The following is a 15,022-nucleotide window of genomic DNA, read 5'->3' on the forward strand; positions in this document are numbered from 1 at the left end:
ATTGAGTTTTCCCAGGGTTCTAGTTTAAGTTGAAAAGGTAGATGCGATTTTAACAATAGAGGCTTTAGGTACTATTCCTAGCTAGGCAAGTGATTCTAGATCACACAACAGTAATGAAGTGGCTGACCTTTCTTTTCATATTAAATATTCTATTTTTAAGGATATTGTGTTTCGTAAATATTGATGGTGTTACTGTATTCACAGTAGCAGAACACAGCTTTTGAGCAGAACAGCTTCATTTCAGGGTGATGCAGTGACTCACACTTTGTTAATCTGAAGTTTGCCTGAGGTAAAGATCAAAAAGTCACTTAGGCAAAGGTCTCTTGAATACAGCACCTCAGAGGGATCATTAGGACAATGTGAAACATGTATTCAAAGCAACCAAAAGTGAACAAAAAATGCAGAATGAAAACAACAGTATATCATAGACATGTATAGAAATAAAACCATCTGTGTGAATAATGGTGACTTTAATCTGCATTCTTTTTGTGTAGGTCACATTTTTACAGTGTTTAACTTCCCACTTGCTATTTGCACAGCATTTTTGAATTTCCTATGGCATTATCTTTTATGGAGTCTTGGTTTAGTATTGTCTACACTACTGCAATTGGGAATTTTTGAAAGGAAGAAAAAAAAAGCAAAACACTTACAATGAAAGTAAAGTTCTTCATCCCCTTCTTGATCTGCTTTGCTATAGCCACAATGCCTGAAAAGAAAGGAAAACACCAGTTTCACTAGTAAATAATGATTTACTTCTCACATCTGAAGTCCTGACAAAATCAGTTCTGCAGGCTGGGATTTTCAGGCACTGAGTACCTAACTGCTGTAGGCCCTTTGAAACTTTCACCTATAATTCTATTGACAGCAGAGTTTTAAATAAATCATGAACAGTTGCAATCAAAAGGCTTTTGTATCAAATACCAGTCGGGACAGGTCCTAGAGAAAAAATTCTAGTTCTTGTGAAAGGCTTCTACAGATAAAACAGAGGATTAAAGAACTTGAAAGTAGAACACTGTTTTACATGAGGTTATTCTTAAACTTACTGCTGTGTCTCTTTTTCTTGAATGTAAAGTCATTTAAAGGCTGATCAGATAAAATGTCAGACTTCTCCATGTGAGAAAACTGAACAGAAAGAGAGACTTTGAGGAGTACAGGCAAAGAACCTGCTAGGGGTTCCTTTTACAGCACATTTAGGTAGGACAAAAAGAACATCTTGATACAAGTATCTCTCCAAAGCAAGAGGACAAACCATATAATTGATAATGGGATTTAAATGAAAACTGTCCTTACTAAGAATTATTTCTGTTTCAGTTTTGTAAATCACTATCCTAGGTTTAACTGTGTCTCAGGAGTTCACAAGAGTGGTGTCAGATGTGGTTACATCCATAAAAATTGCAATACCTTCGTCCGATGATGAATCCAAACACCATGAAGACCAGGATGATAGTTCCTGCCACAGCAACCACAGCTATGATAATAACAGGATTCTGTTCACTGGAAACAGCTGTGGCTACAAACAGAGCACAGATCTGAGATTAGTTAAAAATTAATCCCTGCCTAAGGGACGTCAAAAATTTAAGTCGATCATGAATTATAGACTGTATACTGTTGTCTGAAACAATCGCATTGATAAAGTTACTCTAAAGAAGGGCCTCTACTGGAAATTCAACTAAATGGTGTATGGGTTAATGATTGTCTACACCAAATAAAAAGAAGCTAAGCTGGAATTTCCTTAGCCAAAGTGGTATAGCCATTAGCTGAAAGCCAGCACCACTAGCATCAGTCACTTCCACTCCCTGCTACTGCTTTGCTTCATCTGTTTTGACTCCTTCCTAAAACGGGAGTCCTGGATATCCCTGTAAGGAGGGACAGTAGGAAGGTAGTCCCTAACTCAGCTCCTAGCCTCCCCTCTAAAACTCATTGATATGACTTTGAGGGTTTCCAATGAAATAGCGTCTTTAAGAAAAATGTTTGAGCTGAAACGCTATTAACACAGATTTCCTAGGTAGCGTATTTCAATCTCTTACTGCTATTAATCATTGTAAATGGCTATTATTACTTACCATTTGTTTCTGTTAGCAACTAAAAGGTGCTTCCACATTAACACAAAATGGAATTCTCCATGCTTCAGAGAATTTACATGCTAAAATATCCACACATTATTGCTTTTTTTATTCAGATATGCCAATTCTATTAATATATGCAAATGTATACATGTCACATTAATGTAAACTGAGGATGTAAATACTTAGCCTGAGAAACCTTGAGGCTTGTTAAAAACATTGCTTGCCTGACATCTAATAAGTGTGGCCATGTACTCAGAGACACATTAAATAAGCACAGCTCTCTGGAGATGCACTGGTTTGTAACAGAGAGGATCTGAACCAGGAGATGAATAGAGGATGAGACATGGGACTGCGTAAGTGAGAGTCAGCTGGAATCACAGAATCACAAAATCATAGAATCATTTAGGTTGTAAAAGACCTCCAAGATCATCAAGTCCAACCTTTGACCAAACACCACCATATCAACTAAACCACAGCAGTAAATGCTGCTTACAGTGGCACTTGGAACACCTCTCTGGGTGGCCCATTCCAACACCTAACCACCTGTTCAGTGACAAAATTCTTCCTGATATACCCTGGTTCATCAAGAGGTTCTGTCTTCTTGTCCCATCACTAATTGCCTGGGAGAAGAGATCGACCCCCACCTTAGAACAAGCTCCATTCAGATACTTCTATAGAGTGGCTCCTCCCTGAGCCTCCATTTCTCCAGGCTAAACAACCCCAGCCCCCTCAGCTTCTCCTCATCAGACTTGTGCTGCTGCCAGTTCTGTTGCCCTTCTCTGGACATGCTCCAGCAACTCAATGTCTTTTTCAAAGTGAGGGGCCCAGAAGTGGATACAGGACTCATGCTTTGGCCTCACCAGGGCCAAATACAGAGGAACGATCACTGTCCCAATTCCACTGGTCACAGAATTCCTGAAACAAGCCAGGAATCCATTGGCTTTCTTGGCCACCTGTGCACACACTGGCTCACATTCACCCAGCTGTTGATCAGCATCTCCAGGTCCTTTTTCACTGGGCCACTTTCCAGCTACTCTTCCCTGGGCTTGTAGTGTTGCATGAGGTTGTAACCCAAATGCATGTCTCAACACTTTGCCTTACCAACCTCATACAGTTGTCTTTGGCCCATCAATTCAGACTGTCCAGATCCCTCTACAGAACTTTCCTATCCTCCAGCAGATTAACACTCCAGTCCAACTGGGGGTCATCTGAGAGCTTACTGAGGGAATCCAAATCATCAGTTATATTATTAAACAGGACTAGCCCCATTACTTAGGCCCCACTAGTGACCATCCACCAGCTGGATATAGCACCATTTGCTACCATCCTCTGGGCCTGGCCACTCATCCATCTTTTAGCCAGGAAAGAGTTCACCTGCCTAAGCCATGGGCTGCCAGTCTCTCCAGGAGAATGCTGTGGGAGTCAATATTGAAGGCTTTACTGAAGTTCAGATGGGCTACATCCCCTAAGCAGGTAACTTGGTAATAAAAGGAGATCAGATTGATGAAGCAAGACCTGCTTTTCCTAAGCCCAAGCTGGTTATACTTGATCCATTTGTTGTCCTGTATGTGCTGTGTGATCATACTCAAGATGATCCATGACCCTTCCCTAGCAGCAAGGTCAGGCTGACTTCAGCCTGTAGCTCTCCAGACCCTCCTTCTGACCCTTCTCATAGATGGGTGTCACATTGGCCAACCTCCAGTCATCTGGGACCTCAGTGTTTTCCTCATCCTTGGTTACACTCCTCCACAACAAAAAACGGATGGTATTTTCTCTGACCTTTTTGCTGTTAATTCATTTATAAAAACAGTTATTATCTTTCACAACAGTGGCCAAATTGAACTCTAGCTGAGCTTTCACCTTCCTAGTTTTCTCTCTACATGGCCTAATACATCCTTATATACTTCCTGAGTTGCCTGCCCCTTTCTTCGCAAGGTCATAAACTTTTCTTCCTCCTGACTTCCAGTGAAAGTTCCTATTCAGCCATGCCAGTTTTCTTCCTCCCAGCTCACCCTTCAGCATATAGGGATGGCCTGTTTCTGTGCCTATAAAATTTCCTTCCATCTCCTCTTGTTTGCTATCCATACTGTGTGTATTCATGCACTTCAGTTGGGGTGATTTCACCCCCAACATTGGCATGTCATCCCTAGACTCATTTCAGCTGAGTCTGGTCTTACCTTCCAAACCTAGTTTAAAGCCCTCTCAATCAGCCCTGGAAACTTGGGGGTTAGAATCCTTTTTCCCTTTTTAGACAAGTGAACCCCATCTGTCTCCAGCAGGACTGGGGCCATGTAAACTGTACCATGACTGAAATGCAGCCAACAGATGAAGAGAAGGAAAAAAATGAAACCAAACTGATAACTGATAATAGGTGGACTAATGAAATTAATGGCATGATAATATGGCTAACTGCTGTACTGGTAACTGAACAGGAATGTCTACGCCAGGATTTATGAACTCCACAGAGCTGGGTTCCTGTTACATACCTCAGAAGTTCCCATAGAAACAAATAACCTAGACTTTTCTTGGGAGAAGTGAGCCAATCAACATGATTTATTTTGTCACTGACACTGACCTGTACCAACTGTTTCCCCCCAAAATAACAAGCCCCTTGTTATACTACACAGATTTAGAATAGTCTGCACTGAAAGGAAATTACACATGCATACACATACCCCTCTAATTTTATTTCCTGAAGAAACTTGTATTTCTTTCTGTATTCTTTCTAATGCATATGAGGAAATGCACACTATTTCTATAAGTCTTTACTAAAAAAGAATGCTTATGTTTAAGTAACTTTAACTTTCAGAGATACACGTCAGTAGGATGTTACTGTAGACTTACCTACATTTCACTTGTGCACCTTTTAAGAAATCAGTGGTGACTGTCTTGTGCAGAACATAGGGGCACAAGTCATACAACTCAGTTCCTGCAACTTATCTAGGCCACCAAAACAGACAATCCCAAAGAATTTCAAATTTCTGTAAAATACAGCATTTCCTTAAACTGTTCCCATCTCTCTCTGAACTTCACTGAAAATCTCACTTGGAAGTGAAGAGGCAGCATCCTGTCATAATGGCCAGGGTGTGAAGCTCCATCCATGCAAAAAGCTTGGAAAAATCCCCAGCCCAGCCTGTCACCTAGTCCAGTAGCCAAGATAAGTGCATAAAGGCTGACATATGTGAGTGGGTTGCTCTATGTAAGTGCCTCACAGATTTTGGGTACTGGCACATTCTGGAAGGAAGCAGACAATATTTTTGGGCTCTGGAAAATGTGGGGACATAGTACTCTAGCCAACTGGTAAGACAGGTGGGATGCAATGTATGATTTATTTTTATATCTTTAAAAAAGAGGGGAGGGGGAAAATTGTGGGCATGGTCTGGTATAAATTCAGTGGCAGCAGTGTAAGACATCTGCCTGTGTTCAGGTACTCTGCTGCTTCTCCTGTGCGATGAACTCAGTCTGCTGGTGTAAGAGTGAATCAGAACACAGCTTCTGGAATGATCCCTGTGGCTTGGCAGAAACAAAGATGCTAGAGTGCTCTTAGAGGAAAGATTTTGGAATGCAGAAGGTCTTTTCAGGGGGTGCTTGCATGGCTACCTGTCACTGGTGACGCCTCAACAGTGATGAGAGAGAATCAGCACCACGACAGGAGAGTCTTTACCTCTGCTTAAATTGTGCTCTGGCTCAGAGGGTGACACAGGGAGCTGAAACTTGGGCATTCAGCTACAGCTGACACCTGATCTGAGCTCTGAGATGTGCACATCTGAAGCACAATGCTTAATTTAAAGGAGTTACATTTAAACCAGATTTTAAATACATGGTTGTAGGGATGGGAATGCATATCTGAACACCCTGGAGGATTTAAAAAAGGATATCAGCTGAAAATGCTGCACAGCTGCTCCAACAACCTTTTCTCATGCAAGCAAATTCAAGTGCATGATTTCTGGAAAAGAATTCTTGGCAAAGTTCAGCATGAAAGCTTCAATGATAACTGGATCCGTGTATGCCAAATACTACTTTCTGAAGTATTATGCTTTAGGCCTCCTATAAAATTTGTAACATTGATATTTCATACTTTAGAGATCAATTTACATATGCATAATACTTCAGTCTTGTTTGATTTACTCTGATTCATGGAAAAAGGAAAAGGGAAGACTTCATGCCAGCTTTTGTTAAATGCTTCTACTTTAAGAGTGAGAGCTGTAAAGGAGTCAAAGACTGGACTCAACGACCTCAGAGGACTTTTCCAACCTAATTGATTCTGTGATTCTGTAAGTGAAAAAAATCTGCTTCCATTACATAAAGCAGAGGATCATCTTTAGGTCTACTTGCTACAAACCACTTAACTTGACTTTTAAATACTTCAGTGAACCAAGAGACAGAATTGACGCTTAAGTGATGTTTTATGCATTTGTGTGTTTTTCCAGAGGGACTTTGGTTTCAAATAATCAACCAACAACAAAAATACAACTAGAGCCATCGACTGATCCATGGCAAACACAGTGTAGAATAGAAATAGTCTGACTTTAAAAAGCATGTTTACTTCATAATTTTGAAATTTTTCCATAAATATCTATGCAATACCCAACATGTATGATATGATCCAATACAGGTATAATATACGTATATTTTACATACCAGATAATAATAATATAATGGATATAGTTCTTCAAATATTGAAAAAGTGACTATACAGTTTCTATCATAATTCAGTAAACAGCACACGATTCAAAAATCTCCTCAATTAACAGCACCAACCAAATAGTGCTAAGCAGTGGAAGTGCCAGGACAAATCCAGGTAGGCAACATGACTAATTGAATGTGGTGGTCATTACATATATTCTTACATAAATGTATATGTGTGTATTTTTTTTCTTAAAATGCTTTGACATTTTTAAAAGCTGCATTCAGAAATCCACTGGAATAACGAGAAACCAAAGCCTCTAAACTGTAGCATAACACGGTTTAGTGTTCACTTGCATGGTACTTCCCTTGAGGTCCAAAGGGAAGTACTATGCAAGTGAACAAAACAAAACAACAATTGTTTTTTCCAAAAGCAAGCCACTAAAGGTCTTCCTTTAAAAGGCTGAGAATAGATGCATTAGATGAATCTGTAAGTTCTGATAAAACTATAATAAAACACAAGAAACAAATACTTCAATGTAAACAATTTTAGAAGAGTTTAATGAATTTGCTATCTTTTAACCAATATTTCCATTATTTCTGAAAACCATATATGGGGAATTTTGGATGCTTATCCTTGCTGGGAATTATATTTTATAATGCTGTCTTCAAGATAATGGAAAATATGCTACTTCTAGAATTCTCTTTAACAAAAACACAGGACATTTTTCATGGCATCTCAAAGCACTTAGCTGGCCTGTGACAAAAGAAACCTGCTGTGCATGCTGGCCAAGAATCTTTGTGGTTTATATGGATTTTTTCATCATCTGAGTCAGAAAAGGAGCACAGGAGAGTGGTCAGTGATGCATTTATTATAGGATTTCCTAATCTCCCATATGTTGACCAAACTCCAGTCAAAACTGTTTATCTTTGAAATCATCTTTGCTAATCTTAGCAGCTACCAGTCTGCTTACATTCAGTATGTAAAAGATACTGAGATAATTAAGGAAATGTCGGGGAAATATTTTGATGTACTAATTTTTAAACCACTACGGACAATAAATTATCTAATTAGCAGAAACTTATCATGACAGACTTCCAATTTGTTTTCCAGCAAACTATTCAAAATAAGAAATTACTTCTGGCTGTACCTCAGGTTCCCATTCTGCAAAATGGGGATTCTGGTACTGACTCTTTCTACAGATGGGAAATATGCTATTAGACACAGAGCTAATAATATTAGTAATAACAGCTTACTGCTGCTACTATGATAATTACTGTTTCAATTATGTCTATTAGATATGTGGTATTATTCATTATTTATAGTTTTTTATATTCTGTGTGGAACTAAGGTGGAATCAAGACCTAACTACTGTTTATTAAGAATAACCACAAGTTGTTCAGGTGACAATTAACAGGATGCAATAATGTGTGTCTGCACACAGTCTTAGACAGACTTCTGCAGAGGGTGCATACAGGGTATGGCATCCATATCCTCTGAACTCCTAGGCTATGTATTCCTATATTCCCGGCTCCAAATCCAGCTGACCTGATGCCAATGTCAATGTGAAGAAAATGCTCTGAACCAGGATAACCAAATTTAGGTGTGCAACAGGATGGTGGAGCTGTCAGGGACACAGTTCCTGTGAAGGGGCCCAGGGCAACCAGGTCTCACCTATGGAAGAAGGTTTTTTTTTGTATCACAGCTTACAATTTATATGAGCCTGAAAGGAACTTAGTATCTTTGAGATTCCCATTTCTTTACTAAACTGAATTACCACCGAATTCAAAATACACTAAAGATGGACTTATAGCTGAAGAAACACACATAATCAAAACTACCAGCTGGGGTTTTTTTGTTTGTTTGGTTGGTTGGTTTTTTGTTTGTTTGGGTTTTTAAGTTTGTTGGTGTTTTTTTGTTTGTTTGTTTGTTTGTTTTGTTTTGTTTTTTGTTTTTTGTTTTTGTTTGTTTTTTGTTTTTTGTTTTTTGTTTTTGTTTTGGTTTTGTTTTTTTCCAGAAAATAAAATGGAAAAAATTAGCCTGGAGAAGTCTCTGTGGATTGCAATCTTCTCCTTCCTTCTCTTCCCAGTTACAGCAGAATCTAGTTGAGCTATTCTGCTCACCACTACTCACTTCTGTGGGGAAAAATAAGCGTGTATTTGAATTAAAAAAAAAAAAAAAAAGTTATTGCGTATTAGAAGGACAGCAAAGGAGAAAAACCTAATATGTAACAAAACTTCTCCAGCCAATTATAGGACTAATTTTCACTTCTATGGTAAAATAATTTATGGAAGCTTATCCTTCAAAAGACAATGACAAAAATCCACCTTCTTGTAGAACGAAATTCTTTCTAATTGTAATTATATTGCTTATGACGCTTTACTTTCTTGCTTTAGTTACTACCTCTACAGAAAGGGTTAATCTCCTGTAAACCTAATTCCTTACCTGTGGCTTCTTCCAGTGTGGCAACATCCAGTCTGGGGCTGTAATTTCCATAACCAGCAGCAGTAAAAGCACGAATCTGGAAAACATACACTGTTCCTGGCTTTAGGTTATTAATAGAAGCTGAAGTGGACTTGGTTTTCACTGTTGAATAGGTCCTCTCCCTTTGATCCTGGAAAGAATAAGACAAAAGATTAAATGACATTTACAGATCCAATTTTAACATGATTGCACAACAACAACTGACAGCCAGCCTGGGTAGTTTATTTCAATTTGCTGAATGCTCTTTTTCACCAACAACAAAAAATAAAGCATACTCTATGGAGTATTACAAAACATTGTCAATGCAATGAAGAGCTCTAAATATAACATAAAATTCAAATGGGATGCTCATGTTGTTGCTCAGAAAACATCTCAACAAAAAACAATTGCTTTTTTGGCTCTGATTAAATTTTGTGAAATTTTGATGAAAAGAATCACAGCTTTCCAGGGAAATCTGTGAGGTCTAAACAGTTCAAGGACAGGGAAATTTATCTTTCCTGGTCAGAACTTGACAAACATAGGCACAGTCTGCCTTCATTCCGCATTAATTCAGTTCATAGCTGTCAGAATTTTCTTATTTCTAGAGTACTTCAAAGTTATCGTGAATTAAGTCCTAGACATTGTGAAATGAATGGAAAAACTCTGACTGACATCATTACTTTGACATTGCACCCTTCCATCACCTCTAAAAAATACAATATCACTGATGTATAATTGGCTGTTTTTTTGCATAATTTCTGAGGCCCTTAACTTAGTTTTCACTTCAGATTTTATCTCTGGCTTTTAGTCTTTTCTGTTTTAGACTCTAAGGCATAAAGAGGAACCCAGGGAAAGAAGCTCAGTATGACACTCCACAAATTTGAAGCTGAAAGATTACAAACCCTATGAGTAATAACTCACTTTCAAATAGTACAAAAGCTGTATCACAGATCATTAGAGTATTCAAAAAGCTCTACTTATTCATCACATTTAGTGACACAGATTATGTTTCAGCATAGATAGTGAAGCCCTGTTGATTTTTGGTGGCAGATGCAACCCTGATTTGAAGGGCAGAAGAGATGAATTAACCAACCATCTGAATGCACCACATGACCAGAGAAGCATGAGCCGTACGCAGCAGTGCTAATGAGACGGATACAGTGGGAAGGAATAAATCTGTAACTCATTTCAATAATACCTCACCAGCTAAAGGTGATGGAGAGCCTTCCCTGTCACAGTCAGTAAAGCAACAAAGGCTTTTGCTAAAATACAGGGTGACACAAAACATACATAATTTCTTTTCTCAGATTCAGTAAGGGCTTCTCCTGCTTCTTGCCCAGTCTGTTACTTGAGCAAGCCCACAGTCTTGGCTAGCAACAATTTTCCAGATATTCTCCAAAAGAATTTAAATCATCTGTATGTGAGGACCATGGTGGAATGTATGTTGGTATATGAGAAAGAACAAGAATGCTTGAGAGATGAGAAACAAGTGTAAGGAAACCATAAACAGTCAGGTTCAGAACCGTAAGCCACAGTGGAATTTGAGTTTGGGTTTTGATGCATAAACAAGGTTTATTTGAATTGCCAACAGTCCTTGTATTCAAAACTAAATAAATAACAAAAAAATAAAAATTATCTGCACTAGAAATCTCACAAGACAGACTTACTTTGGAGATTTCAGGCAGTTTCCATTCCTGCCCTAGCCAGAAGTGAGAGGTGAAAAAAACCACTTATAGGAGTATTTCGGAACTACAAAAGAGTTTTATTCAATTTGGCTCTAAAAGGAGCTGAAAGTTCAAATCCTTTTTTTTTTTGTTTGTTTTTGTTTTTTCTTTTAAACTAGTGGAACAAAACTTAAACGGCCTCTCTCCTTCTGAGCAAGAAGATTATGAAGTAATTGTAAAGCTGAAATGCATTTTTTTGGAAGTAAAACAACCATTTCAGTATTTGTGCGAAAACTGCTTCAATGAAAGTTAGTTTATCTGTGAGTGTTATAGTCCAGTTTATCTGTGAGTGTTAGAATGAGCTTTTTTATTCTTTTTTATTAATTTCACTCTATTAAGCATAATACTGGAAGATGTCTTTCCATAAAAAAAACCAAACTTTAACATTAGTCTTTCTCTTTGCAAACATAAAAAACTGGCAATGAAATTTGTTTATTTAAAATGAGTAATAGAGAAAATAATAAAAGCCACATTCTTAAAGCTATCATTATATAAAAAGCTGGGTATATTGGTTATTTTTCTGTCATTTTACATTTCTCATTTAAATTACTTATTTTATTTGAACAGATTAGAAACTGCTCTGCACATTAAAAAATCCAAGATTTTTTGGTTCTCAATTTTTTGTAGTTCTTTTTGTTTGCTTGTTTTGTTTTCTTTTGGGTACTTTGGTTTGTGTAGGGTTTTGTTTGTTTGTTTTGTTTTTGTTCAGAGGAGTTTTGCCCTTGCAAAGTATATAAAGTTTTAAAGATACTTGGACTTCATTTGCATGTGTACATACACACACGTGCTGGAGAAACAAAAATTAGCTCCTAAAATTATTAAAATTTCTTCCAAATAATTATTTAGCTATCTGTACCTATCTGCTAGATTTCTTGTATGAATCATTAGTGGGAACAACTTAAACTGGAAGTTAACACCAACAAATAAAAATTCTGCTCCTTTCTGAAATGAGATAAAGATCTTTTGATAAGTATATTTGTGTAACTCATGACTGAAAATGAAAAATAACTCTTGATATTGCATCCAATCTGGGCTGAATTTACCTAATTCTGTGTTATCTAGTAAGCTGACATTCTCTTTTTGATATAGGGGTACTGTTACTTTGCCTGCAGAAGTGTCTTCATGAGTGACCACAAAGGAGCCCATTTATTAAATTTTTTATTTTCATGATTTTCTTTTTCACAGAATGTTTTATAAAAATTAGGAGTATATTACATTATGCAGTCAATTTCCCAGAGAATCTGGAAGAGCCAAACTTAGTCTGGGTCCCATGACAAACGCAGAGCTGCACAACCTGCCTTCACTCTGCTTTCATCCAGTTTACGGTTGTCAGAATTTTTTTATTCTGCAGTACTTCAAAGTTATCATGAATGAAGCCCTGGACATGCTGAAATGAATGGCAAGACTGCGACTGACATCAGTAAGATTGCAATTTCACTCTTCCAGAAACAGAGATCACTTCATTTACTATTGAAAAGCAGCCTTCAATTCATTATTGTGTTGAGAGAACAAGTGAAAAATAAATTTCACAGTCCTGGTCCTTTTAACAAGGAGAAATAAGGAATATTTATTTCCTAAATGTCTAGGAAGTGTTTTCAAAATGTTCAGACATCAAGTAGAAGCTGCCCAACTCGTAAGGAAATACCAAATGCAGTCAGGAGTTGTGCTTGATACATCATTTCAAGACTAGAATTACATTGATACAGAAGGAAATGAAACAAGCTTCAAACCCAGTTGTAGAATAGATGTGAAAACAGCAATATAATGGTAAAAATATCCAAGTACGACTTAACAATAAAAAAAAAAGAAAAGAAAAGCAGATTTCATGTGTATATTTCATCTTTAGTATGCTGAAACTCAATATATGAGACATGTGATATAATAATAATTGCAGGATTTAGCTAGTATTAAAAACCAGCAAAATCACTGGCTTTGGAGAGATGTGGTAGTTGATAGCTGATGACTTTAACGCTGTTCCACAATGCAGCAAGCCAACATAAAGCAAACAACACATTGTTGCACATTACAGATAATCTTAGCACTTACTTTCTCATATACTTGATTTCATATTCAGTAATGACTCCATTGGGATGTTCTGGTTCCTGCCAGGAAAGCTCCACGCTCCTCTGCAGCACTCTTTCTTTCATTACACCACTAACTTGCGAGGGAGCTGTTGGGACAAGATGTGCCAATAAATAAAAGCAAATTGTTGGATGCCTAAAACCAAATGTCATTACTGATCCACCCCATGCTGAGCCACTTTCATTAAGGTAAAAGAAGCACCTTTTCATAGCTCACAATTCAAGCTAATGGAATATTCTATCAGATCCCGATCACTGTTCACAAACTTAGAACAAAAAAACCGAACTAAAGTGCAAACAGCAAAAGGTGTCATTGTTGGAATTAGTGCAAAACTGAGATTGATGGGATAGGAAAAACAATTAAGCAAATTAATTCTGATGATGATAGCAAATCAAATTTTTAGATTGATGTGTTAGTAAATTAAGAGTTCTAAATATTTATGCATATGCTTCTGAAATGCATATAAAATGAGAAATAATTTTTAGAAACAAAATCACATTTTTAGGCGGATTTGATATGACTAATTCCAGTTCTGCTTAGAAATAACTCTCACATTATCTGATTACCACATGAATTGGTGATAGAAATGACTCTGTTAAGAGACGAAGCCCTCTCGTTCCATTAGTTCAAACCTTTTCAGGACATTTTCTCTTTAGAGCTAAGTTTCCATATTTGCTCTTAGCATTTTTGAAAGTGCAAGACAATTTTAAGGAGTAGATCTTATGGAACAAAGGGGACACTGTCTCCTCCACCTCACTCTACAGAGATATAAATAAATGCACACTTTGTTCACGCATATGTGCGCACACTGAGTTTCCTAATAAATATCTCCCACAAAAAAGGACCTTTTGGAATTAAAACAAAAACCAACAAACAAAACCCCAACAATATAAAAGCATTATAGAGACGCTGGACCCTTATATAAAAAATGTTTAAGAGAGGAATGTAAACTGTGAGAGACTGAAAAAACCCTCATCATCTCAACTTATTTTTAATAAGAAAGACGGCAGATATTTTTCTGATGTGCAGCATCGAAGGATGCCAAACATCACAGTCTTCCCCAATATACACACTGAATTTAGAAATAAAAGTCCTGTAAAGCATAGCACTTTAAAAACAACTATGGTATTGGAGCCGTGCAGAATTTGATCTGCTTCTCATTCAGTTTAATGGAAATAAATTTTGCTCATGTAAAAAGATAAAGATAGAGAGGACCTGACTCTCAGCCCTCTACAGTTTAAAAGCTAAAGGCCATCTACACGGATAAGGACCTGGTCTCGGGGCAGATTCAGACACAGAAAGGTGTCTGAGATAAATTTATTAGAAATAATATAATAGAGATAATACTGAAGATATTAAATTAGAGATAAATTTGTATCTTTTTCTAACACAGAATATGATACTAAGTATTTACTGAAACTTTTGTTCAAAAACCTGAAAATTTTAAATATTTTAGGTAAAAAACCACCACCTTATTTCAGAACCGTGTGTAAAGCTTTCACTATGTAAAATTATGTAGTCTTCAGATAAAACACAATTTATATCCAAACAACAAGGTGATCTTCACTTTCTCTATTTTTTTAATAACATAAAACATCTAGAATGCACACTCCTGTATCATTAGTATAAAGACATAATGATACAATTAAAATACCTACAGCACAAGCAAAAAATAATCCTCTGAAAAATTAATTGGATTGTTAACTTCTTATGGCAATTTTGAAGTTTATAGGATTTTAAAAAAAATTATAACATGTATGTTCATGTATGTTTTTTAGATTTGTTTACATTTCATTGGAGACTCCAAGAATACATGAAAATTAGGGATTGAAGCCATGCATGATATTTTTTCTTATGAACTTTTTTGCTGTGTATAATCAATATAACCAAAGTTGAAGATCTCTTACTCTAGGCTACCTGATAAAATCATAAAACTATATCAGACAAACACCCTGGGGCTTACTCCACGAAGCTAGGATCAGTTTTACTCTCTTTGCATTCTCTTTCTAAAAGCTTAGAATATTTTCACTCTTTAATTAGTGAAATATATTCTTTTTCAT

The 15,022-nt window shown here is 36.9% G+C and overlaps 1 protein-coding gene across 1 annotated transcript in view; it reads right to left on the reverse strand.

The window, feature by feature from the left end:
- Nucleotides 1-15,022, reverse strand: part of EPHA7 (EPH receptor A7) — a 149,453-nt gene that overhangs the window by 16,694 nt on the left and 117,737 nt on the right. Inside the window, exons 6-9 of the mRNA XM_066314411.1 lie at nucleotides 12,927-13,050; nucleotides 9,139-9,338; nucleotides 1,402-1,510; nucleotides 651-706 (exon numbers count right to left, since the gene is read on the reverse strand). Coding sequence (XP_066170508.1) covers nucleotides 651-706; nucleotides 1,402-1,510; nucleotides 9,139-9,338; nucleotides 12,927-13,050 — 489 coding nt within the window. The remainder of the gene's footprint in view (nucleotides 1-650; nucleotides 707-1,401; nucleotides 1,511-9,138; nucleotides 9,339-12,926; nucleotides 13,051-15,022) is intronic.

This window comes from Sylvia atricapilla, chromosome 3 (genome assembly GCF_009819655.1).
Source record: "Sylvia atricapilla isolate bSylAtr1 chromosome 3, bSylAtr1.pri, whole genome shotgun sequence".
Lineage (NCBI taxonomy): Eukaryota > Metazoa > Chordata > Aves > Passeriformes > Sylviidae > Sylvia > Sylvia atricapilla.